Below are 26,967 nucleotides of genomic sequence, written 5' to 3'. Positions count from 1 at the left end.
GGGCGCTGGGACCCCCCCACCGGGGACCCCGGGAGGAGACACCCACCCTGGCTGTGTGCCACCTGCACCCCGGTGACAGCGGGGCTGGGCACACCCCCAGCTGAGTCCCCACCGGGGTCCCCAGGTGACAGACCCCCCCTCTCCAGCGGTGTCCCCCCCAGCAGAGGGGGGGACCTGCACTGCCCACAGCTCTCCCACCGGGAATCCCCCAGATGGGGAACCCCCAACCCGAGGTCCTGACGTGGGAGGGGATGTGACCCCCCCAGCACCTCCCACTGCCCCTGGGCCTGCCAGGGGGTTCAGCTAAAGCCCCCCCCCTCTTTTTCTAACATCTCCATGGGGCCACCACCCGTGGTCCTGCATATACAGCGAGGAAGGTGGCACCATCCCAGCTCCGGGGGGGGGTTTTAGGGAGGGGGATCCCGACCCCGCCCTGAGGAGCTGGAGGGGGGGATAAGGGATTCCACAGCTCCTCCTGCCCGGCTCCCGGCTCTTTATTCCATCCCAGACACCTCCCTCCCCTCCTCACTGCGAGGTTTTCCGTCCCAGCTCCCGATCCAGAGCCTGGAGGAGCCCTTGGTTGAGGAACATCATCTGGCCCTGGGGGAGGAGATGATCCAGGAGCCCATCGGCCGCGTCTGGGCGGAGCAAAACCTCGGCCCCGGAGCCCAGGACCCTCAGGGCGACCATGAGGCGGGGGGCGAGGCGGCGGAGGGTGATTTCAGCCAGGGAGAGGTTTTCCTCGGGGTCACAAATCAAGGCAAAAGCCAGAGCCAGGAAGGAGAGCCAGGTCACCCGCGTGCGCTGGGGGAAAAGGTCCCCGGGGGGCAGCTGGAAAACCCCCCCGGGGGCTTCCTGGAGAGACAGAGACCCCTCGGGAAGGGGGTGAGGAGGGGGCGAGCGTCCCGACGCTGCCTGAAGGAGCTGGCACTGGGAAGCCACCTGCCTGGAGGAGAAAAAAGGGGAGACCCTCGGGTTATGACCCCCACCCGCTCAGTATTTGGGGGTCCCCCCGAGCCCTGCCCTGCCCCCCCCCAGTCCTCGGAAGAAGGGGGTGTCCCACCCCCCCCAAACCCTTCCACCAGGGAAGGGGGTCCGGGCTCTGGGGGTCCTGGGTGAGGGGTGGGGGAGGAGGGGTCCCGGTCCCAGTTGCCCCATCGACCCCAGACCCTCAGGAAAGGGGTCCCATAGGGGGGGAGGGGGTGGGGTCCCGTGGGAGGAGGTTCTGGTCCTGGGGTACCGTCTGGGAGCGTCCCAACCCCGGGGTCCCATGAGGAGGCTGTCCCGGCCCTGGGGGTCCCGTGGGGAGGTGTCTCGGTCTCGGGGGTCCCGTGGGGGTCCCGCCGAGCTGCCCCCCAGGTGCGTGCGGGGCTCCCGGTACCTGCCCACGGCCAGGAGCTGCTCCTTGCGGCGGAGGCGCTGCCGCTCGGGGCTCTCCGGGGGGTTCCCGGGGGGGTTCCGGAAGGTGCGGGCGTAGAGCAGGCGGCAGGGGGGGTCGGTGCCGGGGGGTCCCGGGGTGCGGGGGGTCCCGGGGGGTCCCGGCCCGCCCAGCGCCAGCAGCAGGAACGCCCTCACCATGGCAACCGCGGCACCCCCGGCCCCACCGCGCCCATTGGTCAGCGGGGCGCGGGGGCTGCGCGGCGATTGGCCAATAGGGAAGGAAGGGGGCGGCGGCGATTGGTGGGTGAGGGAAAGGGGCGGGGCGGGCACTGCACGTGAGGCGGCGCGGGGCTGCGATTGGGCACGGCGAGGGAGGGGGCGCGCTGATTGGTGGAGAGGGAATGGGGGTGGGGCTAAAGGCGGAAGTGTTGCGGGGCAGGGGGGGTCCCATGGGGACATTGTCACCCCGGGAAGGGGGGGACACAGGGACAGCGTAACGGGGACAGCGTGACGGGGACAGCGTGACGGGGACAGGAGCAGCCCGGGCGGTGACGGGGCCACCCTGGGGACACACCCAGGACACACCCCACTCCGGGGGTCTCCCCATAGCTGGGGACCCTCTGCCCCCCCCCCCGCCGCAGGACACCATGGATGGGGTCACGCTGTGTGTGTGTCCCCCATGACACCACGGCCCCCAGCCCTCTCTGACCCCCCCCTCCTGCCTGTTCCGTGGGCTGGGGAGGGGGCACCCATCCCTGTCCCGTCCCCCCCAAAACAAGGACACGTGTTTGTCCTCCTGCAGCAATTATTCATCAAAACTCCAAAAATTAACAGGAATCGGCACCCCGGGGGGGCACACACACACACACACACACCCCCACACACACACCCCCTCACCCCCAGCTGCCTTCAGAGGACAGAAACTGCTTAAATAAAACGGGGGGTGCCAAAACATAACCCCAGGAGCCCCCCCACACTGCGGGCAGAGGGGGGGCTGTCCCCGAGGGCACCCCCAGGGTTCCCCCCCCCCTCTGACACCCCCCTGCAGAGAAGGGGCCGTGCTGGGGGGTTAAGTGCTTTCTGCTCATTAAACCCCAGAGCCCCCCCTGCCCCCCGGGCTCTCAGGTCAGACACCACGAGCTGGCAGAGCCCCCAGCCCAACCTGCAAGGGGGGCACTGGATTCCCCCCCCCACAGAGGAAACCTGAGCTGGGCAGTGACACCCCCCCCCCCCCAGCACCTGTCAGGGTAAAACCTAAACCCATTTTTACCCTTTTTTTGGGGTCCTGCAGCCGCCCTGGTGAGGCCAGTGCTGGTGCCCAGGGGAAGGGAGAGGGGTGTTGGGGGGGGGTCCCTGAGGAGCCGGGGGGGTCCCTGAGGAGCCCTCAGAAGTCCTGGAGGCGGCTGTGGAGCCCCCGCTTGCTGCGCTCCCCGGCCCAGGTGCGGCTCTTGAGCCGGAACCTCCTCAGATCCTCCTTGAAGTCCTCGTGGTGCATGGGCCGATAGTCCTGGGGCTCACAGTGGGTCTGGGGGGGGTCCCAGGTCCCATCAGAACCCCCCCCCCATCATCCTTGGAGGTCCCATCCTGCTGGAGGATGCTGAGAGCATCCCCAGGGGCTGGGCAGGGGGATCCCCCCTCTACCAGGGACCCCCCCACCCCACAGGGGGTTAAATGAGGGGGGGGCTCACCTGGTACTGGGGGAAGAACTCCCGGTACCCCCCCTTGAGGACGTAGAGCTCGGGGTAGTGGAGGTGGGGGTACTCATTGCAGGCACGGTCCTTCTCCCGGACAAAGCGGCACCTTGGGGACACGGGGACAGGAGTGGCACCCGGCCCGGGGGGGGGAGAGACCCCCACCCCCCTGCAGCCCCCCCAGCACTCACATCCTGGGCCCCCGCTCCGAGGAGAACTCGCAGTGGAAGATGAGGATCACCCTCTTGCTGGAGTCGGGGGGCACGATGGGCTCACGCAGCAGGAACTCCTCCACATCCCGCTCCAGGGGCAGATTCACAGCACCCTGGGGGGGGGCATGGGGCGGGGGGCACCTTCAGACCCCCCCTTCCCCTCCCTCGGGCTGGGTGGGGGGCTCAGGACTCTGCCCCCAGCACCACCCCAGGGACCGAGGCGCCCTCAGCCTCCCTCCTGCCTTAGGGCTCGGCAACCCTGGGGGAGCTCAGGAACCTTGGGGGGGGGTCAGGGGGGTCGTGTGTGTCCCCCCAGGAGCCCCCAGACCCCCTCACCTTGATGTGCCCCCCCTCATACTCATAGGGGTACCGGCAGTCCACGATGACGCAGCTCCCGATGCTGCTGCTGAACTGCCCCGTCAGCACTGCCACCATCTGCGGGGACACGGGGGGACACGGGGGGACACGGGGGTCACCCAGCGCTGGGGGGGCACCAGGCAGCTGAACCCCACCCCCCAGAGGGGCTGCTGCTCCCTCACCATCTCGGGGGAGATGTACTTCAGGTCCTGGTGCTTCCCCTCCACTGTCTGCAGCAGGTACGCCTGGAGGAGAGGGCATGGGGGGGTCAGGACCCCCCTCCTCGAGGGAGACCCCCGCCGGGGGGGCAGGGGCTGTCACCCACTCCCCCCCCCCCCCAAACCCTGGGGCTCTGCGGGTGGGGAGGTCACAGCCCCAAGTCCCCCTGGCACTTCCTTGGGGACAAAGTTTGGGCCCCAGCACAGGCACAGGGCTGCTGCACCCACAGTGCCCCCCCCGACCCTGTCCCTGCTTTGGGGGTCAGACCCCCCCCCACCCACACCCACCTTGGAGAAGTCCCCGATCAGCTCCCGCTGGTCACTGGCCAACAGCTTCTCCATCTCCTCCTGGCTGAAGGACTTGGAGCGCAGCAGCACCCGCTCCTTCTGCTGGGACACCCACCCGTGACACCCCCGTGTCCCCCACACCCACCCGTGACACCCCTGTGTCCCCCCCCACTGCTGGGACACCCACCCGTGACACCCCCGTGTCCCCCACACCCACCCATGACACCCCTGTGTCCCCCACACCCACCCGTGACACCCCTGTGTCCCCCCCCCCCACTGCTGGGACACCCTCCCGTGACACCCCCGTGTCCCCCACACCCACCCGTGACACCCCTCTTCCTCTCTGTTCCCCCATCCCTATCCGTGTGTCCCCCCTGTCCCCCTGCATCCCCCCCAACCCCAGCCCATCCCGGGACAACCCCCGGAGCCTCCCCCCCCGACTCACGGGCTCGGTGGCCACCTCCTGGCCGGAGCTGCTGGCCACACTCCTCCGCCGCTTGGTTTTGACGGGGGTGTCCCTGTCCCTGTCCCTGTCCCGGGGCCGCTCGATCCGTTTCAGGATGGGTCGGATGATGGTGCTGGGCAGGGAGGGCGAGCGGAAGAGCTGCCGGCGCTTGCCGGGCTGGGGGGGACACTGCAGGGGGGGGGCAGAGCCCCTGTCACTGCCTGGGGTCCCGTGTCCCCCCACCCCCTCCATGATGCCACCTCTGGTGGCCACGCACCGCCCAGGATGAGCCCAAAGTCCCCTGGCTCCTCATCCCTTGGCCACATCCCCCTCTTGGGTAGGGGGCTCCATCCATCCAGACCCCCACTTCTGGGGGTCCTGGGGCTCCACCTCCCCTCCCCCCAAACCTCCCAGTGCCCCCTCCCCTCCCCTCCCCCCCCGGTACCGGTTCTGCCTCCTGGGTCCCGACCAGCGGGGCGGTCAGCAGGGTCTGCAGCCCGGGGGGCACGGGGGCTTCGCTCTGTGGGGACGGGGAGAGAAGGGGCTGAGTGTGTCCCCCCCGGCTGCTCCCCACCCCCCCGGCAGGGATGGACCCCCCAGGGATCAATCCCCCCCCCACCTTCATCTCCTCCTCATCCAGGATCTCCATGAAGCCATCGTCTTCCTCCTCGGACACGGAGGAGGTCAGGGAGCTCCGGCGCAGCACGATGGCCTCGGGGACATTTTCCTTCTCGGGGGTGTCAAACTGGGGGGGGCACACCCAGCCCACAGCTCACCAGTGGGGTCAGCCCCCCCACAACCCCCCCTGCTCCCCATCCATGGATCTCCAGGACAACTGGGGAGGTCTGAGCAGCAGGACTGCACCCCCTCCAGAGCCCCCCCGAGAAACCCCGCACCCCCAGCCCCCCCCCAGCCCCTCTCACCAGCAGCTCAGCCATGGCTCCCTGGGGGTCTTTCCCTGCAGCCCCCTGGCCGGGGGGCCTCTGGCTGCACGGCCTCAGCGGCTTCTTGAAGACAAACCCCTCCTGTGGGGAGGGGGCTCAGGGGGTGAGCACCCCCCCCCCGCCCCTTCCCCCCCCCCCGTCCCAGCCTCGCTGCCCCCCCCTCACCTTTTCCCGGGGCTGCCCCCCGGCCCTGCTCTCGCTCCCGTTGAATTCCCGGCAGTGGGAGATGTTCCTCAGGACCGGGCTGGCCCCATGGAGCCGCGGCTGTGGGGCAGGGGGGTGAGGGGGGGGGTCAGAGGGGCTGCACAGACCCCGTCCCCCCCTCCCCAAACCCTGCAGAGCCCCCGGGGCTCACCGGCAGCGAGTGGATCCTCCGGATCGGGAGCTTGTGCCTGCGGGGAGAGGGCGGGATGGGAGAGGTGGCACAGCCCCCCCTGTCCCCTCACGGAGGGGGGAGATGTCCCCAGGGTGTCAGAGGTCCCCAAGGACCCCAGGCACAAAGCAACAGCCACGGCCTGACCCAGAGCCTGGGGACGGGGACAGCCCTGGGGTCTGGGGACGGGGACAGGGCGCTGTCACTTACTCTCTGAGCACCCTCCCAGACTCCAGGATGGCTTTCTCGAAGCTGTGGGGAGAGGACAGTGGGGTTGGGGGGGAGGGGGCTCCATCCCCCCCTTGTCCTCCCCAGCCCCTCCTGAGCCCCCCCCCCCGCAGCCCCCAGCTGGGACATTCAGCCCCACAAAGAGTTAAGCCCCTCGGGACCCCAAAGTGGGGCTGGGGAGGGGGGACACAGACACCAGGGTGGTCCGGGACCCTCCCCCCCCCGCTTCCCTCCCCCTCCCCGCAGACCCGGACAAAGCAGCAGCCGCTCTCCACCTGTATGTAAATTGGGGACACCGGGGACGCGGGGACGCTGTCCGGGGCCATATGGCCCTGCGAGGGGGACAGGCGTGTCCCCAGCCACGCAGCTGCCACCATCTGCGCACGGGTACCCATTGACCCGGCACAGCTGCCCGGGGGGACAGGGGGGGGACACGGGGACACTCACACTTCCTCCAGCGTCACCAGGTCCTGCGTGGGGGAGTCCAGCCCCACTCCTATGGGGACAAGGGACAGGGGTGGCACAGGGGCCGTGGGGATTTGGGACCCTCTGGGGACTCAGCCACGCCAGGACCCCCTCCTGGAGGGGTCTTTTCCCCCCCCCACATCCCTCCTGGGCCTCCCCCCCCACTCAGCTGGGGAGAGGGACAGGGCCGGTGGCTCAGGGGGGTCCCTCACCCCTCACGCGAAGGGGGGGTGGCACCGCGCCTGGCAGCCCCCAGCCCCGATGTCCCATGTCACCCCCCCCAGGGACCCCGCAGGGGGGGATCCACGGCCGAGCCCCCGGGGAGCGGGGCTGGGGGGCTCTTCTCCTGACCCCCGGCAGCCTCCAGACCCAATCTCATCTCCCCCCTCCCCCCAGCCTCCCCAGCCGCTCGACCCTCCCAAGCACAGCCCCCCCACCCCGTCCCCACCAGAAGACCCCCTCCTCATGTCCCCACTCCAGGGGGTCTCGGGGGGGTCTGCCCTTCACTCACCCGCGTCCGAGGACTCGGAAGAGACGGAGCCACGGGAGGAGCCGGGGGGGGGACAGCCCGGGCACCCCCCGCTTTGGGGTGTCCCAGTGGCTGCAGGGAGCACAGAAGAGGGGTCACCCCGGGGGACCCTCACCCTTCTTGGGCGGGACTACCGGGGGACCCAAAACGCCTTAGCAGCCCCCTCCCCTATGGCAGGGTGACACCCCCGGGGGGCAGCACCCCTTGGGCCACGAGTGGGTGCCCCATGCCTCCGGGCCAGCAGGAACCACGCGGGGGCAACCTCACCCCCCCACCCCAAGTCGCCCCCCGTCCCCACTCACCTGCCCAGCCCCGCCAGGTTGCCCATGTCCAGCGCCAAGGTGGTGACAGGGGACCCGGTGACGGGGGACAGCGATGTGGGGGCCGTGCCCCCCCCCTGCCCCGCCACGCGGCTGCAGGACGGAACCAAGCGCTCCATTAATTAAAGTGTTAATGAAGCCCCTGCTATCCGGGAACGGGACCTGCAGTGCCCGAGGCTGGGGGGGGTTAAAGGGGGGGTAAGGGGGGGGTGGCTGAGAAGGGGAGTGAGGGGGGTCCCGTCTGGGCGCGCGCTGCGGCCGCCCCTATTTATATTCGAAAAATAACAGGGAGCGGCGGGCGGGAGGGAAGGGGAGGGGCGGGGGGCGGGACATGGGAGGGGGGCATGGCCCAAAGGGGGACTGAGGATGGGGGGCACGGCTGGAGAAGGGTATGGCCCAAAGTGGGGGCAAAGCACGGGGGGCGCACGGCTGGGGACACATATGGCTGGGGGGCCGGAGGGAGGATTCGGGCAGGGAATGTCCCAGCCTGGGGAGGGGACACATGGATGGGGGGGGGGCATTGCGAGGGACTGCAGCGGGTGTTAGGGGTGTTAGGGGTGCTGGAGGGGTTTGGGGGGTGCTGGGGGTCTCCAGCCCGGCCAGGGGTTTCCTAGCGGGATGAGGGGGGGAGGAGGGAGCAGCCTGGGTGGTCGTCCCCGCGGTCACTCATTGTCCCCAGCCCCATTCTTTCCTTTCAGAAGGGAAAAGAAAAGAGGAGGGGGCGGGGGTGAAGCCCCCCCCTCCCTTTCCCCAGCCGGCGGGGGGATGTTCAGCCCTCCAGCTCCCGTGACACCCCCATCCTGCTCTCCGGGGGATCCCCCAGGCACAACCCGGGCTCGAGGGTCTCCACTGAGGGGGGGGTTCAGGCAGCCCTGGAGGGGTTTCCAGGAATCCTGGGGGGCTGCGGGATGTCCCCCCTGCTCTTCCCCCCCCCCCACCCCCCAAGGGCTTTAATTGCTTCCAGGCACGCGAGGCTGGGCCGGGGTCGGGGGTGTCAGCTCCGGTGACCACCCAGAGCCCACCCTGGGGGTCTCAGAGAGGGGAAGGGGGAGGAGCTGCACACAGGAGAGAGCGGGCGGGCACCGAGCGGGGGCTGGGGGGAAGTGACCCCCCAGCTCTGGTGTCCCCCCATGCAGGGTCCACCCCAGCTCACAACTCCTTCCCACCACGGCACCATCCCGGGGGCCTCCTTGCTGGTGGGTGCCTTGACACCCCCTGGCTCTCCCCCCCTCCTTGTTCCAGGACCCCCCTCACAGTCCTGCTGCTCCCCCCCCTTTGCTCACAGGGTCCCCTGCACCCCCAGACCCCCTCATGTTTAGAGCCCCTCAGGCCCCATTCCTCAGGACCTCCCGATCCCCCCCTCATTGCTCAGGACCCCCCAACCCCCCCTCCCCATTTCTCAGGACCCCCCCATCGCCCCCCCGCTCCCGGCATGCCCCGCGGGCCGTTGCCATGGCAGCAGGACGCGGTGGCCTCATGGCGGGCGGCGGCAGCGGAGCGGGGGGCGAGCTGGGGGGGGGCGAGCTGTCGGGGGGCGAGCTGGGGGGGGGGCGAGCTGGCCACCCTGTACCGCTGGCTGGACACCCTCCCGCTCTCCCGGCCCCGCAGGAACATCGCCCGCGACTTCAGCGACGGGGGTGGGACGGGGGGGAGACCACCGACCTGGGGGGCTCTGAACAAATCCGGGGGGGCGCTGCGAGCGAATTGGGGTCTGGGGGGCTCTGTGCTGGGAGAGGGATCCGGGGGCTCCTCGGAGCAGCGGGGGGGTTGGGTGTCCTGAGAAGTAGGGGGCTGGGAGCTGAGGGGGATCTGGGGTCTCGCAGACCTGGGGTGGGGGTCCCAGGCTGGGGGTCCCGTGCTGGTGTTGGTGCCCGCAGTGGGGCCCGGGGTGAAGGTCCCGGTGTGAGGGTCCTGGGGGGTGGGTGCCGGGGTGGGGGTCCGGGGGTGCCCGCCGCCCCCAGCCCCTCTCCTCCCCTGCTCCCCAGTGCTGACAGCTGAGGTGGTGAAGTTCTTCTTCCCCGCCATGGTGCAGCTCCACAGCTACGTCCCCACCAGCTCCACCGCACAGAAGCTCGCCAACTGGGGACACCTCAACAGGTCCTGGGGGGGTGGAGGCAGGTGACCCTCCCGTGTCCCACCCCGGCCCAAGGTGGTCACTGTGCTCCTGCTTTAGGAAGGTGCTGCAGAAGTTGGGTTTCTGTGTGCCCGAGGAGCTGCTGCGGGAGGTTGCGGGGTGCCGGGCGGGGGCAGTGGAGCAGATCCTGGTCCTGCTGCGCCAGAAGATCCTGGAGAAGCAAAGGCAGAAGCAGAGCAAGGAGGTGCCCAGGCCAGGCCAGGTCAGGGGGTGGCTGAGGACACCATGTGTGCCATGTCCTGTTGTAGGGACCGTGGGGTGAGGAGGGACTGGGGCCATCCCGGGGAGAGCTCACTGTGGGGTCACGAAATTGGTTGGAAAAGATCCTCAAGGTCATCGAGGTCCAACTGTTACCCAGCAACTGTGATCCACCACCCAACCATGTCCCCAAGTTTGTCCCTAAGCCATCTCCCCAGTCCAGTCATGGCAGGAGTGAGCCCCAAAGTGTCCTTATGGGTGTCCCCATGAGCACCTCCATGGCCAGGGTCCTGCTGCCACGCACGGAGAGGCAGCTCCGGGGGGGAGCTGAGAGGCAGGAGGGGCTGCAGGGATGGGGTGGTGGGATGGATGGGATGGGTGGGGTGGAGAAGGAGATGAGATGCCATGTGATGGGATGTCCCAGCCCTTCCCACCTCCATGCTGGTCCCCAGCCCTGCAACCCCCCCCCGGGACTGAAAGGGGTGACAGTGGGGGGCTGGGTACCCCTCCTCCCTTCTCCTCCTGGGGACACTGGGGGTGACGGGCCTTCCCTGCCTCTCCAGCAGGAGCAGGACCTCGGGCAGCACTGGAAGAGGGCAGCTACCTGGAGACAGGACAGCGGGTGGGTGGCACCTCGGGAAGGGGGGTCCCATCCTGGATGGGGTCCCATCATGGACCAACTCTCTCTCCCTGGGAGGGGGGCACCCAAATAACGAGCTGGCGGAGGTGGGTGCCTGCGGGGTGGGGGGGCAGAGCTGTTTGGGGGGTTTTGTGCTGAATTGGGGTGTTTTGCAGGTGGGGGTGCCCAGGAGTCCCCCAAGGCTGGCGTCGGGTAAGGTTTGGGACCGTGCTGTGCTGGGGGGTGGTGACATGGGAGGGTCCTGGAAGGATCCCAGTGGGGCTTTGTGGGGGGGCAGAAGGGATGTGGGGGTCCCAGTGGGCCCAAGGTATGCGGGGGGGGATATGTGTGGGAGGGGTGGGTGACTGTCCCTTTCCTGGCCCGGGTGACAAAGGGCCACCAGGGTGGTGGCCGTGGCCCCCCAGGGGACCCCAGCACCCGCTCAAGTGGCAGAGAAGGACCAACGCCCTGCGGCCTGGCACAGGAGAGCATCCAGGTGAGCACAGAGCCACCCCCTGGGGACCCCCCCGTCACCCCCCCGGATCCCTTTGTCCCCACTGCCTACTGAGGCTGTTTGTGAGGAGGGATGGGCGCACCCCCCACCCCCCCAAAGCTGAGTGGGGTCCGGGGGTCTCTGCCCAGATCCTGCAGCTGAAAGGTGGGGAGGTGGAGCAGCTCCTGCTCCTCAAGAACCTGCGGATCGATGACCTCAGCCGCCGCCTGCGGGAAGCCCAGGGACACCCCCCTGAGCAGACCTCACCCCGGCATTGTCCCCCCTGTCCCCCTCCTGCCCCCCCCTCCTGCCCATCCCAGTGCCTCCCAGTTCCCCCAGTTCCCGAGGCGGAGTCTCAAGGACAAAGAAATGCGGGAGGTGGAGAAGCAGCGGGGAGGTCCTGGGCAGCTCGGGGCGGTGTCACTGTCACCCCCAGCTCCATCCTTCTCCTGCGAGCGATGGAAGGATGGGTCAGGGCTCGGAGAGCCCCGGCATGGCCGGAGAGCTGCGGGGACAGGGTGGGGACACCGGGGGTGGGGACGGCACCGGGACCTCAGGGAGCGGTGGGACAGGGTGGGACACGCGCCCGTGGGGTCTGGGATTTAACCCCTTCCCTGAACCCGTTGTTTTTCTAACCCCCGAGGAATCCCGTGCTGTGCACAGGGACCCGCCCGCTGTCCCTCCCTCCTCCGCTGTCCTCAGGGATTCCCCAGCCTGGAGGTGGCTCTGACACCACACCAGGGCACCTCCGGCCATCCTGGGGACAACCCGTCCCTGGGCGTCTCCAGCTCTGCCCACCCGTGGTGTCACATTGCCCCTGCAGACCCCCCCCCCCCCCCACAGTGCGGGGCCACCCCTGTCCACAGCCCCGTGACCTGGGGCTGGGGCCTGGTCTTAAAAAACACCAAAAATGAGGAATTCTTCCCGGGGATTCTGCCCACCCCCATCCCTCGGTTGGGACATTGGGGTCTGAGGATGAAAGCAATAAATGAATGCACTAACAACAACAACAGCTCTAATGACAACACCCGAGATAACACCCGGGACAACGAGAAACAACAGCAGGCCGACAGGTTGCCATGGCAACCGCCTCTCCCGCCCGGCCCAGCCCGCCCCCACCTCTCTTCTCCACCCCTATTGGCTGCCGCACGCCTCGGCCCCGCCCCTTAGCGACAGTCCCGCCCCTTGGAGACCACCGGCCGGAGCCGCAGCCAATAGGCGAGAAGGGAAGGCGGGACTAACTGGGGGACGGACCAATGGAAAGAGCGGAGGGAGCGCCAGCAACCAATAGGAAGCAGGGGGCGTGCCCCGGCAGCGGGAAGCGGGCGGCGGGGAGCGCGGCCCTGCCCGGGACGCCCCGTCCGGGGTGAGTGAGGGGGCGGGGGGCGGGGAGGGACCCCCGGGACTTCCCCCTCCCCGTGAACGCGGGGACCCCTCCCCGCATTGCCCCTGCCCCCCGCTGCGGACTCCGGTGCCCCCGGTCCCGCTGGGGCAGTCCGGGAGGTGCGTTGAGCCCCAGCGCCCATCGAGGGTGTTTGGGGGGCGGATCCCAACGCTCGGGGTGCGAGTCGGGGCGTGTGAGGGGGGGTGAGTCCGGCACCCCAGCCCGGCTCCAGTGGTCACCCCCTGCCTCGGTGTAGCGGGAGATTCCGGGTGTGGGGAACGGGGAAACTGAGGCACGGGGCGCTGTGCTGGCTGGGGGACGCGGTGGCCGTGTCCTGCCCGCCGTGTCGGGGGGTGCCAGCCCCCCCTTTCCCGCTCTGAGCTGCCTCTGTCCCCCGGAGCCGGTGACAGTGTCCCCGGAGCTGTGGCACTGTCCCCCAGGCCCTGGCTCCCCGTCACCTCCGCAGTGCCACAGCCGCAGGGTACCGGGGTGCTGGGTGGGCTCCGGGACCCCCAATCCCACCCGTCGGCTCCTGCCCGACCCTGCCCGTGTGTCCCCCCCCAGCTCCGGTGGTGCCGGAGGGTGAGGATGGCCACCAGCCCGTGAAGAGTGGCACAGGACACCCGGACAGATGGCTGCGGCTAGCAGGGGTGAGTCCCGGGGGTCCCTGCTGGGGGGTCCCCTCTGCACCCCCAACCCCCGACCCTCCTCCTGCGGATGCTGCGGGTGGTGGGTGCTGAGACACAGCCCCGGGAGGCTCCTTGTGCTGCTGCCGGTGACACTCCTGTCCCTTTGTGTGCCCGCTCCTGCCTCCGGTCCCTGCTCCGGTCCCCCCCTCCCTCCCGGGGGCTCCAATCCCCCCGGCGGTGAAGCCCCCGCCGCTTCCCCTGGGGACCCGGAGACCCCCCTCGTTTCGGGGGGCACACGGTGACTCTGGAGGTGGCATCTGTCCCCAGGGCTGGCATGTCCCATGTGTGTGTCCCCCCCCTCCTTACCGGGACCCCCACCGTGGGTGGCTCAGGACACCCCAAACCCAACCCACCCGTGGGGTCCCGCAGGTCCCGGTGTCCCCTGTGCTGTGCGGGGGGACTTGGGGACTCGAGGTCAAACGTGGCAGGTGCGGGTGTCCCCCGCCTGTCCCCCGCCTGCAGGACATAATTAGGTTCCTCCCCTAATGAGGTTTCCCCGCCATCCACCTCCAGGGTGGGTGTCCCTCGAGGTGCCACCATCCCCCTCGGGATGTCCCTCCTTCCAGTCTCCGAGGGACTTCATGCCCACTGTCACGGGGGGCGGTGGGTGGCACTGGGCGGTGGACAGGGGTGGTGGCACCGCTGAAGTCCCCTGGCGGGGTGCCCCGAGGGTGACCGTGGGACAGCCGCTCCCGGGACACCCGCACGCTCTGTCCCTCTGTCACCTCCCTCCCTCCTGCCCGGTGACCCCCGGTGACATCCCGTGGGCCACCTGCGTTCTGCTCTGTGTCCCCTGGCAGGTGACAAGCTGCTCCCACCCGCGGCCACAGGTCACCCGTGTCCCTGTGTCACAGGGGGGGCTGAAGTGGGGGTGCTGGGGGAGCCCGCCGCGGGCAGTGACGCCCTGGCAGGGGGCAGGGGACACTCCGGGGGTGACACGGGTGGCTCTGTCCCCTCCTCCCCGCAGGCACCAAGGCCAAGGGGGGGGGGCGTGCGCTTCGCCCCGAGCCCCCCGCCCCCGAGGGGACCCCGGCCACGTGCGGTTCGAGCAGAGCCTGCGGGACTCTGCGGTGACAGTGACACGGGAGAGGGACGGCAGCTTCCTGGTCAAGGTGGGGACAGGGGAGGAGCCTGGAGCTGGCACTGCTCCCTCACCTGCACTGCTTATCCTCTGTTCTGCTTTGGGGTTGTGTGGGGTTCTGGTTGTCTGGTTTGTTTTTTCGTTCAATTTTATCTGCTTTTACGTATTTTGTAATTTACTTTTTATTTATTTAGATTTTCTTTATTTTAAAATTTATTTTGTATGTTTAATTTTATTTCTGTAGTTCCATTGGATTTACCTGATTTTTATTGACTTTTAATTTTATTTAATTTTTATTTTAGTTAATTTTTATTGTATTTGATTTTAGCTTTTATTTATTTTTTAACATTTTAGTTACTGATTTTTAGTTTAAATTTATGTATTTTTTATTTATTTTGTTAATTTTTATTTACCTTTTAATTTGATTTGATTTAATTTATTTTCATTTAGTTTTCTATTTACATTTCTTAATGCTGTTCCACCCCCCCTCCCTGATGTTTTATCATTTTTAATATTCTCCATTTCATGGGGTGGCTGGAGTGGTGTGACCCCCCTCTGTGTCCCCCCTGTCCCCAGGTGGGGTTCTGAAGATCCTGCACCGCTATGAGCTCTGCTTCCTCCTGCTGCCCTGGGGGGGGGGCTCTGTGCCCTGCCAGCCCCCACCTCCGTGTCAGCAGCATCACCCCCCCTGCCTGAAGGTAACAAACACCCCTGGAGCCCCCCCAGCACCCCCGGAGCCCCCCAGCACCCCCGGAGCCCCCCCAGCACCCCTGGAGCCCCCCCAGCACCCCCGGAGCCCCCCAGCACCCCTGGAGCCCCTGCTTGCCCCCTGAGGCACGAGGTGGGGGGGTGGGAGCCAAACAAGATGTGTGGGGTGTTGTGCAGCACCTCGGGGTGGGCAGTGCAGGCAGGATACAGTCGGTACAGTCAGTCAGGGTACAGTTAGTCAGGGTACAGTTGGTAAGGGTACAACCGGTGCAGTCAGGGTACAGTCAGTGCAGTCAGGGTACAGTCAGCACAGTCAGGGTACAGTCAGTCAGGGTACAGTCGGTACAGTCAAGGTACAGTTGGTCAGGGTACAGTCAGTCAGTACAGTCAGTCAGTACAGTCGGTCAGGGTTACAGTCGGTCAGGGTACAGTCGTCTCTGTGTCCGCAGGTGTGCGGGTCGGTGTGAGTACACGGTCCGCGGGAGGGGGTGCTGCGGGAGGAGGTGGTCCTGGCTCGTGAGGCGGGTGACGGGGCCACCATCAGGGTGGTGGTCCAGGCCCGCGGATGGGTAAGGTGTCCCCCACCCCCCCCGCCTGTCCCCTGCCCGTTGTCCACCCCCTGGGGACAGGGGCAACGTCCCCGCCCATGCAGACCCCGGCAGGGGGTGGACGCTCCCCAAAGCGTCTTTTAAAAGGGGTGAACACACCCCCACATCCCCCCCAGCCAGCCTGAGCCCACGGGTGGCTGCCCCCCCTGTCAGGTGTCCCAGTGTCCCTCCTGACCCGCAGGACCCGCCACCACGGACCCCATGCTGCTTGGACGGGGTGCGCTGCATCGGCACCGAGCTGGAGTACGACTCGGAGCACAGCGACTGGCACGGCTTCGACTGACCCCCGGGACACCCCCACCCCGGGACACCCCCACCCCGGGACACCCCCAGCCCGGGACACCCCCACCCCGGGACACCCCACCCCCGCGACCACACCTATATTTAAAAAGAAAGAAGAAACCCCCTAAAAAAAACCCTCACCCCGGGGACCCACAGCTCTGTGCCCCCCCCAGTCCCCCAGACCACTCACCTTGGGGAGCACAGCTCTGTGTTGGTCCCCCCAACCCCCTCCCCCCAAAATATCCACCCTGTGCCCAACCCCCTCACCCTGCCCCCCTGTGTGGGGCCAGCTCCTTTCCTCCCCCCCTCCCCATCCTGGCTGCTGGGGGGTCCTGAAGCTCAGGGGGGTGTCCCCAAATTCCAAACCCTCAGGCAGGGCCCCACTTGCTGCTGCTGTCCCCCGCTTCCCACGCCCAGGCAGAGGGGAGGCTTTTGGGGTGGGGGGTGCAGCCCCTGGGGCTCTGCCCCTTCTGCTTGTTTTGTAGCCTCTTTTTATAGGTTTTTGGGTGTTTTTTTGTTGTTTTTGTTTTTGGGTTTATCCCTGGCCAGCTGCGCGGGCTGGGGGCCAGCGGTGCCCAGAGGCTTTTCGTGCCTACATCTATCGTATAAAATATAAATATAAACTCTGTACAGAGCCCACTGCCCCCCTCTGCCCCCGGGGTGGAGCAGGACAACAAAATAACGATAACGGCGTCAGGGAGGGGAATCCTGAGCTGCACCTCAAAGGGGAGGGAGCTCAGTGTGTGGGGTGGGTGTCCCCTCAAACCCCCCGGGACAGGGGCAGCCCTGGGGGGGAACAAAGACAGCTCGGGGTGGGGGGGGGTATGGACAGGGACAGCCCCAGGGGGGGCACAAGGACAGCCTTGGGGGGACAAGGAACACCCAGGGGGGACAAGGACACTTAGGGGACACAATGGCACATGGGGAACACCCGGGGGAAGAGCCCGGGGTGACAAGGAGAGCCCTGGGGGGGGACAAGGATACCCAGGGGGCTGCAGGCTTCCGGGGTGGTCCTTGCCCACACTTGGGGGGCAGCCTGAGGCCCCCTGCCCCCAGGAGGCCATGGTGGGAGGGGGTGGTCGGTCCCCCTTTATTGCAGTAGGACCACCGACCCGTTTCCATGGGGGGGGCAGCAGGTGAGGAGCATCCTTGCTCATATGGGGTGTCCCATAAGAAGTAGGGGGGCCACCAGCAGGGTGGCAATGGGATTTGGGTGGCCACTTGTCCCCCTCTGCTGGCTCCTCATGGTGCGGGATGGGGGGCGGGTGGGAGCGGGGTGTCCGGAACGGGTCCTGGGGGGGTTCCCCACCCCCGCGGGGAGGGAAGGTCTCAGTTGGAGAGGAAATCGATGGTGGCTCGGACCGTCTTGGAGGTGCGGGTGTCCATGGCTGTCACCTTGATCTCCGTGTCCCCAAACTGCATGCTGGCGCGGATCTCGCGGCGGGCCGCGGGCGTCCCCCCCGCCCCCCCTTCCAGCTCCAGGCTGATGGTTCCGCCACTTGCGCACGCCGGGCGTCGGTGAGTAGACCACCTCGTCGGAGGAGGCAGCAGTAGATGTTGATGATGGTTTTGCCGCTTGCCCGGGCGCGCAGGGCAGTAAGCTGCGCTGCACCACTCCCAGGGCCACCGACTGGTCCACGGAGACGAACTTCTCGAAGATGTCGGGCACCAGCTCTTCCCCTCCCTTCACCAGCAGCTTCTCCCGCGGGGTGCTTCCCTTCACGAACTTGTTGAGGACCCCCACCGTAGTCAGGGGGGAGCGGCGGACGCGGACGATGGTGGGTCGAGGCCGAAGAGCACGGCGCCCTTGAGGATGGTCAGCCCCACGTCCTGGGGGATGATGACGCGGCAGGAGAGGCCGAAGGCTTCCTGACGGCGCGCTGCAGCATGGCCGACTCGGCGAACCCCCCCCACCAGGAAGAGGAACTGATGCCTTGGAACCTCCGGCTTCTTCAGGAGATCGTCTGGGGAGGGACGGGGGGCGGTGGGGCAGGGCTGGGGGCTGCTCCCCCACCTGGACCCCCCACCCTGGCACGGGCTGGGGGTGCCGGGAGCTGAGGGAGGGGGGAGGAAGGGAGAGGGGATGTGGGACCCTCCCCCCCGGTGGGACCTACGATGTGCTGGATGATCTGGGTGATGGTGGGCTGGAAGAGCTCGCTCATGGCCTCCGAGGACAGCCGCAGCATCCCTGGGACGACCACTTCACAAGTTGACACTGGGGGAGGGACAGGAGCTCTGGGGCCACCAACCCTCCCCCGACAACAGCCCCGAGAGCAGAGACCCCCTCACCTCCCCTCTCCCTTTCCCTCTCCCCCCTTGATCTTATTGAGGATCTTCATGAGCTGCCTGCTCCCCGAACCCCCTCATCCTCTGAGGTGGGATGGGATGGGATGGGATGGGATGAGGGGTCTCACTTGCTCTTCTTGAGGGCCGTCTCAACGTTCTGGCCCCGGTGCTTGCGGTAAAAGTCGACAAAGGAGAAGGGGAGGGAGATGTTGAGGGGGCTGGCACGGGAGGGGGCAGCTGCCCGCTTGCGAGCCTCGAAGGCGATGGTCAGGTCCACCCAGGCTGCCGGGCGCTTGGCCTTGAAGGTGCTGATGAAATCCTCCCCGAAAATGTGGCACAGCAGCTTCTCGAAGGCCAAGTCCACCCCCACTGCCCCGTAGGGACCCCCTGGGGAGCCAAGGGGGGGTTTGGGTCACATACATCCCCAGGTCCCCCAATCACCATATTGCCCCCCCCCCCCAGCACCCCTGTCCCACTTGTCACTCCCAACCCAGCCCCCCTGTCCTCTCCCACCTGAGGCCCCCCACTCCTTATTGCCCCCCCAAGCCCAACACCCTCTCCCACTGACCCCAAGTCCGTCACCCCCACTCCACTTTGTCCCCCCAGCCCATCACACCCTCCCCAATTTCCCCCTCCCCACTCAGTCCCCCCAACCCAACACCCCCGCCCCTTTTTGTCCCCCCAGTCCTCCCCCCTGTCCTGCTCCCTGCTGTCACCAGGTGGTGCCACAGCCACAGCCACCACCCTGCAGGGGACAGGGAGGGGACCCCAGCCCGGGGCAGGGGGGTGGTCCTGCAGCCGGGGGGGGGTGGGGTGGGATTGTCCCCAAGGTGGAGGGGAGGTCCTGGGGTCCGGAGCCCACCTGAGGCTTTGTACAGCTCCTTCAGGGTCCCCTGTGGTTTCTCGATCTGGTGCACGGTCAGGTCCACCGTGCCCCCCCCGCAGTCTGCCACGATGTAGCGGTCACCTGCCGGCAGGGACAGTGGCCCAGTGACCCCCCCAGGTGCTGCAGGGCCTCCCCCAGCCCCTCAATAGGGCTGAGGATCCCCCACCCACCACCCCCCGGGACACCCATCCCATGGGCTGGCAGCACCCACCCATACGTGTGTCTCCCCTCGGGTTGGGGTCTTTTTCCCTCACCCAGAAAAGAGCTGAAGAAGGGTCTGGGGGCTTTTCTTGGGGGGGGGGGGGGGACAAGAGGGGGGTTGCTTTGAAGAGGGTGACGGGAAGGTGGCACAGGCCACCCCTCACCCCTCACAGGGGGTCTCATGACCAAGTGACAGCCCGGAGCGGTGTCACCCCCAACAGAACCCTCCCAGGGGGACCCTGCATCTCCCTGGGGGAGGTCTCTGCCTAGGGGGGAGGAACACACCTCCAGCCCCCAGCCCCTTGCCATGGGTGACCCCAGGGGGGCTGGCAGAGCCTGCGGGGTCTCCTGCTTGTGTCCCCCCCCAAGCCCAGTGTGGGGCGGGGGGGGATCATCCCTCCTACCTGCCTGCATCTCCGACCAAAGCTCCCCCACCCCCGACTCCACCAGGAAGGTTCGGCTGTGGCGGGACCTCCGGAGCTGCTCCCGGGCTGCAGAGAGACCCCAGGGGCAGGAATTAGTTTGGGGAAGGAGCAGCCCTGGGATCCCCTCCCCAACACACCCAGTGAGCAGGGAATGCAGCGGGGGCTGCACTGGGAGCACTGGTTGCCCCCTCCCCTCCAGCTGAGACACCCACATGGTCCCAGCTCTGTGGTGAGGGTGCTGGTCCCTTCACTTCCTCTGCTCCCTTGGGATCCCATCAGGTCCCACCTGCCCAGCGCTGTCCCTGGGCCATGTCCCCTCCTCCCTTGGTGTCCCAGTCCCCAGGGGACTCAGTTTCCCCCATCCCTAGAAGATGGTGGGGTTTGGGGGGTCCCCTGGGTGGTCGTGCCAGCCCCCCCCCTTCCCAGCAGTTTGCCCCTGGTACCCCCCTCACCCTGCCGAAAGCTGGAGTCGATGGGGGGCTCTGTCCCCAGCCCCCTGGCCGGGGCTGGTGCAGCTCAGGTCGATGAGTTGGTGGAGCCGAAGTTTCCTGCAGTAAATGGAGGCGGCTTCGGGCTCCAGCGCGATCAGCAGCTGCTCCGGCTGCTCCGGGGACACCAACCCGGCCTGGGGGGATACGGGGGGGTCAGGGCATCCCGGTGGGACCAGCCTGGCCCTTCCTTCCAGACCTTTTCCCCGGAATCCCCCATGGGGTGGCCGTGCACCAGGTACACCTTGTGCTTGTTGAGTTTCTTGGGGGTGGGCCCTGCCCCTCCTAGGGACCCAGCGGTGGCACCGAGCACCCAAGGGACACCCACGTCCCCATCCCCCATCCCCAGCTCGCTGCACACCCGGCTCCAAAATCCTCCCAAGCCCACGTTCCCAGGCCAGCAGGAGTCCAGGTCTTCCTTGGACTACCAGGATACAACAGACCCTTCCCCGGCGAGCAGGAGGGGAAGGTGGCACCCTCTGGAGAGCCCAACCTCCACGGAGGGTCCCCCTTCCCTCCTCTCTGGGGATCCCCTCACCTTGTAGGCAGCCTCCCGCATGAACTGCTTGGCCGGCTGCTTCCAGATGGCAGGCACGGTGATCACCCAGCGGATGGCATCGCGCTCCGGCAGGGACGGGCACTGCTCCCTCAGCTCCTGCGGGGACACCACAGGCTGGGACAGCTCCCCAGGATGGGGATGGGCTGAGGAGCTGGTATGTGGGGTCTGATGGAGCAGGGAGACCTGGCTGGGGGCCTGGGGGGAGCCCTACCTGGATGGTGTTAGGTTATTGGGGTCCCACCTGCACGGTGCTGGGGGCCCTACCTGCACCGCATGCTGCTTGAAGAAGCGGAGTGCATGGGCAAACACCTCCAGTGCCTGCAGCTTCTTCCCATTGACAGCTTCCAGTTCAGTTTTCATGGTGAGATCCTGCCAGGAAGAGCAGGAATGGATCACCTGAAGTGCTGGGATGTGTCTGGTGTCCCACCAGCAAGCCTTGGGCCAAACCTCTCTGTGCCAAACCACCTCAGGCATGGGCTCTGCAGACCTCAGACCTCAGGCACCTTCCAGTGCCTGAAGGGGCTCCAGGAAAGCTGGGGAGGGACTTGGGACAAGGGCCTGGAGGGATGGGATGAGGGGGAAGGGTTTGCAGCTGCAAGAGGGGAGATGGAGAGGAGATTTTGGGGAAGGAGGGAGAAATTCTTTGGGGTGAGGGTGCTGAGCCCCAGGGTGCCCCCAGAAGCTGTGGCTGCCCCATCCCTGGCAGTGTTGAAGGTTGGATGGGGCTTGGAGCACCCTGGGCTGTGGGAGGTGTCCCTGACCATGGCAGGGGTGGCACTGGGGGAGCTCCGAGATCCCTCCACCCCAACCCATGCCGTGATTTCCTGATCCCTCTGCTCTGCAGCAGCTCATCTCCTGCCTGCTGTCCCCAGGGGCTGCGGCCCAGGCACTCACACTGGTGCTGTGAATCTTCATCTTAAACTTCTCAAAGTAGAGCCAGTCACGGGCATCCTCAGGGTCCAGGTCGTGGTAGTAATCCCGGGCAGTGTAGCCAAAGCTGTGGAAGGCTCCATCGGGTGTCAGCAGGAGGCTGGTGGGGGTCTTCTGGTTGGCCACCCCCGGGTCTCCTCCTTCCCATTTCCTGCAAACCAGAGCCAGCAGCAGCCCCTGAGCCTCAAAAGTCCAGAGAATGGGTTTCACCCTCCTCATTTAGCAATTCATTATACCCTCCAACACCTTAATTGAGGAACAAGGAAGGGACACACGTCCCTAGGGGAAGTCACCCATGAAGGGTGCTGAGTCCTGCACCCTGTGGGGTTATGCTGAGATGCTAATGAAGGGGTGCTCTCACCCATACTCCTGCTCAGAAGGGCTCCTTCCCCACCCCAGTGGCACCAGGGGATGGTCAGCCCAGGCTGGATGGGGCTTGGAGCAGCCTGGGCTGTGGGAGGTGTCCCTGACCACGGCAGGGGTTGGAACTGGATGATCTTGAAGGTCCCTTCCAAACCAGACCATGCCGTGGTTCTGACTGCCCAGCCCGGCTCCATCCCTCCATCCCTCCCAGACATCTGGGTTTCAGCCACTTTGGGGTAAAAAAAGAGTCCTTTTCATCCCTGGGCCCTCCTCACCTCATCATGTGGATGGCCTCGGGGTCGCTGGTGAAGCTGAAGGCGTAGCCGCTGGAGGTGGTGCCGAAGTCGATGGCCACGACCACGGCAAAGGAGGCGGAGGGCTGGGAGCGAACCTCGCTCCTCTGCAGGGCAAGGACAGCCCCAGGGAGGGGGGAAAGAGGGGGAAAAACACGGAATGGTCAGGTTTTTTCCAAAAGTGGGTCTGGGGGCCTGCTGTGGCTGTGGCTTCCCCTGCAAGGAGGATGAGAACGTGGGGCAGCTCCTCCTCCTCAGGAGCTCACGGAGCTGAGGGACCGTCCCATGGTCACCCGCAAAAACAGACCCCAGGGGACAACCCGGGAAGGACACCACAGGGGGCGGGGGTCCCGTGTCCCCCCTGATCATGGGGTGCTGAGCCCTCCACGCTCCAACCCTAGCAGATCCCAAACTTCCCCTCGCTCCCCAGCGGGGACCTTGTTCCAGGTGTCCCCACGATGTCACCCGACCTTTCCCACTCCCACGGGTGACACTCCTTCCCCTCCTGCCTTTGTGTTCCTGCATCCCTCGGCGACAGCCGGCGGAGGTGACAGGGCCCAGTGATGCTGAAGGAGCCGCCAGGACGTGTCGAGCCCCGTGTCGGTGTCACCCCGTGTCGGTGTCACCCCCGCCTGCCGCAGGAGCTAAAAGCCCTCATTAACTTTTAACATTTGCTAAGTGCAGCCCTGGCTGGCGGGGACAAAAAGCCCCGGGGGGAGCACGGGGACTTGGGGGGGGGGGGGAAGAGGGAGGTTGTCCCAGAAATGTGCCGGGAAGGACCCGGCTCCAGAGGGTGACAATCCGTCAGGGAGGGATCAGAGGGGACAGTGAGGGGAGATAGACCCCGAGAGCTCCAGAGAACTCTGGTAGCCCCAGAGGGAGCCCCACGACCCCAGAGGGACCCCCCCTCCCCAACTGCCTTACCGGGGACTGGGAGGGTGTCAGTGGGGCGATGCTGCAGCTCTCATGGGACGTCCCCGGGGAGCCAGGAGGGGACGGTGTGGGGCACTGCTCACCGTTGGCACCTGGGGACACAGCAGGGAGAGGCTGGGGTGACTTCAGCCTCCTCATGAAGACCCTTCCCCAAGGGAAGGTGAGGAACCCCTTGGAGTTGTCACAAGGAGGTGCAGGAACCAGTGGCACCTGGTGAGCTCACAGGGGTCCCTCCCCGGGGGACAGGTCACACAGAGGATGGGGACAGTGGTCAGAGAAGAGCTGCAGGACAAAGGGACCTTCTCCCCTGGGGCTGGGGGACACCAGCTCATGCCCAGCAAGACGCTGGGGTGCTCGTGGGGTTTCAGGGTGTGTGTGTGTGTAATTCAGCTCGCTGGGGTGGTCAGGTTTGGGGGGTGAGGCACCAGCTCAATGTCTTCTACATGACCAGGGCAGAACCAGCACATCAAGTGTCACCCTGTCCTGAAGATGGAATCTACAACACCCTCCAGCCCTGGATTTCTCCCAGAGGCTCCCTGGGGGTGGTGGCAGCTGAGCCGCCCGAGCTGGGCTGGGTCCTGTCCTGCACAAAGGGACCGGAGCAGGGGAAGCACCGTGGTGGCTCTCAAGGGTCTCATTCCTTGGGGCTGAAGACAGAGGAGTTGGGACCAACAGCTCCGTGTCCCCTCGGGTGACCCCCACAGCCCTGCCCTAGGGGGTTCTGTCCCTCCCGGGGGTCTCGGGGCTTTGCTGCCCCTCACCTCAATTAGCAGAGGGGATAATGAGCCCGAAGAGGCCCCAGGGAGGAGACAGCGGGCACACCGGGGACAGGCAGGGTGTGGAGGGACTGCCCACCCCACGGGCTCAGAGGACCCCCCAGCAGCAGCAGCCGTGGGGGTCCCAGCAATGGGGGAGCTGTCCCGGCAGTGCTGGGGGGGTCCCGGCTGCCTCTCAATGCTTTGTCCCCTCGGCCGGCTGAGAGCAGAGCCACCTCGGTGTCACACGTATCTATGTGTCCCCCGCTCCGGGGGCTGTGCTGGGGGCTCCGGTCCCCCCCTCCCCCGCCGCTCCGTAAGTGCCTTTCCCTGTCTCCCGTGTCTGCTCCATCAATATTTGATCCCCGACAAACTGGAGCGGCCCCCCGGGGGGCGGCTCCGTGTGCCGGCAGAGCCCCTCCTGGGGATGGGGGGAGGGAGCCGGGGGGGGATGGACGGCACGGTACAGAGATGGGGGGGAGGATCCAAGGATGGGGTTTGGGGAGGGCAAGGGGGGTCCTGTGGGATGGAGATGGGGTCCAAGGATGATTGTGAAGGGGCTGGGGGCTGTTGGGGGATGGGGGGCTCCAAGAATTATTGCAGAGGGGTTGGGATGCTGTAGGGTGGGGGGGTCCCAAAGGTGATTGTGGAGGGGTTGGGGGGTGCTCCGGGATGGGGGAGGGCTTTTAGGGATGATTGTGGGGTGGGTGGGGGACACCCTGGTTGGAGGTTCAGGGGGGGGAGAGAGAAGGATCCGCAGTGCTGGGGTTGTCCCTGCCGGTGTGGGCTGGGGACAGGGACAGCCCCCCCGGGGAAGCAGCCTTACCCATCCGCAGGCTCTGCATCCCGGGCTCCAGCAGCATGGCCATGGCCTCGCCCTCTGCAAGACAAGGAGCAGGGCGATGGGACGAGTGTCCCTCTGCCCGGGGGTGCCGGCTGTCCCCTCACCCCCCCAAACCTCAGCCCGGCTAGGGCTGGCTGTGAACCGGTGCCAGACAGATGTGCTCCATGCAGATGTTGTCTGCCAGACCCCGTCCCACCGGCGCGGGGCCCACGCTCCAGGTTTTTATGGCTTCAAATTTAGGCTTGAAATTTAAATCTTCTGAATCAAAGCTCGTGAAATCCGGGGCCAGGCTCCCCGCGGGGTGGTGGCCACAGTGGCAGGAGGGGGGATGGCCACCAAGTGTCCTTTCCCCCTCCTGAGGGCCGCGAGTCAGCGCTGACCAGCTCCAAAGTGGGTAATAATTATGGATAATAATGAATAATAAGGCATAATCATGGAGCCAGGTCCCGAGCCTGGACAAAATGGGAGAGGGTCCAGATGTTGTGCAGACCCTTGGGCTCCGAGTGGTTGAAACCCCCCATCCCAGCACCACGGTCCCCAAGCTGCCACAAGCCCTGGCCACCTTTGTCCCTCCCTGCCTGTGGTCTCGGTGGGGTCCTGGCTGCTGGTGACAGCTCACCAGGGGGGCGAGGGGGCCTCCAGACCCTTGAGGGCTTTCAGGTGGTGGTTCCTCCCCGTGTGCTGGGGACCCTGGGACAGCCGGGAAATCTGGAGAAGCTTTGGGGCACCCGGGGAGGCTCAGGGGCACCCCCATGGTACCAACACATGGACACAAGTGGGGGGCTCCCTTGCACACGCCTGTGTCACCGAGAGCACTTGTGTTCCCCAGCTCGGTCCCCACGCAGGTCCCCAGGACCACGCACCCCGCTCATCCCCCAGGGACAGGGGCTGAAGCCCCCCAGATGCGGGGGGCCCCTACCCGAGGGTTCTGCGGGGCTGGGGGGGCCCCGGGCGGCGGTTTTGAGGCTTTTCCACCATTTCCGCCCGTGCCGGAGCTCAAGGAAACGGAGAAGGAAAAAAGTTTGGGATGGCCCCAGGCTGTGTTGTGGGGGGGCCCGGCCGGGGGGGGGACACTCGGGGGACTGGCAGGGCGGTGTCCTGGGGAGCTGGGGGTAGCCATGGGGGTGGGCTGCTGATGTGGAGGGGGATTCGTCCCCAATAGCCTCGTGTGGCGGGAGGGAGGGCTGGGGACATTCCCACCCCTCGATCCAACGGGAAAAGCTGCCTCCCCATGACTGTCCCCCCCGGCCCCAGCACCGTGGTGGGCACAGGCTGCTGGGATGTCGCTGGCACCGGCTGCCACAGCCCCTGCGGGGTGCTGGCATGTCGCGACATTGTCCCCACCGGTCACAGCCCTGTGTCCCACCCCACGATGGGACGCATAGGGAGGGAGCTCAGCAGAGCAATCCCCCCCTTCCCACCCCTCTCCTCGCAGGGGACAGACCCCCAGAGCCCTGACGCCCCCCACCCCCCTGCTGTCCCCAGACTTGGGGGATACCCCGGGTTGTCCCTGCTGGGCTGGGGAGGCGGCACCCGCGCCCCTGCCCAGGGACAAGCAGGGCGGTGGCGTGTCCCCACTGTCCCCACACCTCTGGCAGTGCCTCCCGCGGCCGCTTACCTCTGCGGGGAGGGGGACACACACAAGAGGACACAGTCTGGGGACCCCCCAGCTCCAGCCAACCCCTCCTGGCGCCGGCGCTGCGATGCCCCCCGGTTCCAGCCCGGGCTGCCCCCCGGCCCCCTGCTCGCCGCCTTCCTCTGCCTTCTTCTCCCAGCTCCTTCCTCCCCCGGCCGGCCCAGCCCGCGCCTCAAATTGCAATTCCAGCTGCAGATGTGGGAGCGGGAGGAGGAGGCAGGGCCAGAGCCAGAGCCAGAGCCAGAGCCGCCGCGAATGAAACCCAAACTCCCGAACTTGGCCCCGAATTCGCCTCCCCACTTCCCGAACCAGGGGACCACGGGCTGCCCGGGCGGATGGGGGGCAAGGACCGGGGTCCCAGAAATCCGAGGATAGGGATACTGATGGAGAAGGGGAGATTCCCCCCCCGTCTCTCCCGGCGCTGCCCCCCCCGTTAATTTGGTTTCTCTCGGTGTGTCCTCCCCCACCACACATTTCTCTCCCGGTTTTTGTCACTCTCTCCCTCTGACAGCCCCGTGCCCGGCTTTGCCTCCCGAGGGCTCCCTGACCCCCCGGCTGTCCATCTGTCTGTCCATTCACCCACCCTGCACTTCAGGGCCCCGTTTCTCCCATCCCTACAGGACCCTCCCCTCGAACTCTCCAGATGGGGGTCCCGGCTCTGGAAGCGGTGCCGGGGGGGTCCTGAGAGTCGGAGGCTTCCTCCTGGGGCTCCCAAAGGTCTC

At 66.8% G+C, this 26,967-nt stretch overlaps 4 protein-coding genes across 4 annotated transcripts; 1 reads left to right on the top strand and 3 right to left on the bottom strand.

Moving 5' to 3' along the window:
• Window positions 1-473: 473 nt before the first annotated feature.
• AP5S1 (adaptor related protein complex 5 subunit sigma 1) lies at window positions 474-1,601 on the bottom strand. Its single transcript, XM_030450522.1, has 2 exons — window positions 1,382-1,601; window positions 474-946 (listed from the first exon to the last, which is right to left on the bottom strand). The coding sequence occupies exons 1-2, from the start codon at window positions 1,576-1,578 to the stop codon at window positions 526-528; spliced, it is 618 nt and encodes a 205-aa protein (XP_030306382.1). The 5' UTR covers window positions 1,579-1,601; the 3' UTR covers window positions 474-525.
• A 632-nt stretch (window positions 1,602-2,233) lies between these two features.
• Window positions 2,234-8,627, bottom strand: CDC25B (cell division cycle 25B). The gene is made up of 17 exons (XM_030450921.1): window positions 8,617-8,627; window positions 7,433-7,563; window positions 7,113-7,202; window positions 6,584-6,632; window positions 6,119-6,160; window positions 5,891-5,927; window positions 5,701-5,799; window positions 5,515-5,616; window positions 5,211-5,336; window positions 5,037-5,111; window positions 4,592-4,780; window positions 4,147-4,248; window positions 3,823-3,885; window positions 3,620-3,718; window positions 3,263-3,396; window positions 3,069-3,180; window positions 2,234-2,905 (listed from the first exon to the last, which is right to left on the bottom strand). Exons 1-17 carry the CDS (start codon window positions 8,625-8,627, stop codon window positions 2,765-2,767), a joined length of 1,602 nt encoding a protein of 533 aa, XP_030306781.1. The 3' UTR covers window positions 2,234-2,764.
• Window positions 8,628-12,150: 3,523 nt separating this feature from the next.
• Window positions 12,151-15,647, top strand: C4BH20orf27 (chromosome 4B C20orf27 homolog). Its single transcript, XM_030450920.1, has 5 exons — window positions 12,151-12,260; window positions 13,935-14,079; window positions 15,034-15,109; window positions 15,225-15,325; window positions 15,546-15,647. Exons 1-5 carry the CDS (start codon window positions 12,151-12,153, stop codon window positions 15,645-15,647), a joined length of 534 nt encoding a protein of 177 aa, XP_030306780.1.
• Window positions 15,648-16,461: 814 nt separating this feature from the next.
• On the bottom strand, window positions 16,462-26,375 carry HSPA12B (heat shock protein family A (Hsp70) member 12B). The gene is given in 18 exon segments (XM_030450918.1): window positions 16,462-17,158; window positions 17,161-17,217; window positions 17,220-17,434; window positions 17,437-17,611; window positions 17,761-17,837; window positions 17,840-17,967; window positions 18,061-18,319; window positions 18,795-18,899; window positions 19,424-19,510; window positions 19,897-19,937; window positions 19,939-20,069; window positions 20,471-20,587; window positions 20,756-20,860; window positions 21,386-21,572; window positions 22,060-22,184; window positions 23,002-23,102; window positions 24,592-24,645; window positions 26,228-26,375. Coding segments are annotated over 17 exon segments (2,136 nt in total). The 5' UTR covers window positions 24,635-24,645; window positions 26,228-26,375; the 3' UTR covers window positions 16,462-16,975.
• Window positions 26,376-26,967: the final 592 nt, after the last annotated feature.

Source organism: Calypte anna, chromosome 4B (assembly GCF_003957555.1).
Source record: "Calypte anna isolate BGI_N300 chromosome 4B, bCalAnn1_v1.p, whole genome shotgun sequence".
Taxonomy (NCBI): domain Eukaryota; kingdom Metazoa; phylum Chordata; class Aves; order Apodiformes; family Trochilidae; genus Calypte; species Calypte anna.
The sequence above is the reverse complement of the archived record's forward strand: the minus strand, read 5'-3'. Positions and strand labels throughout refer to the sequence as shown.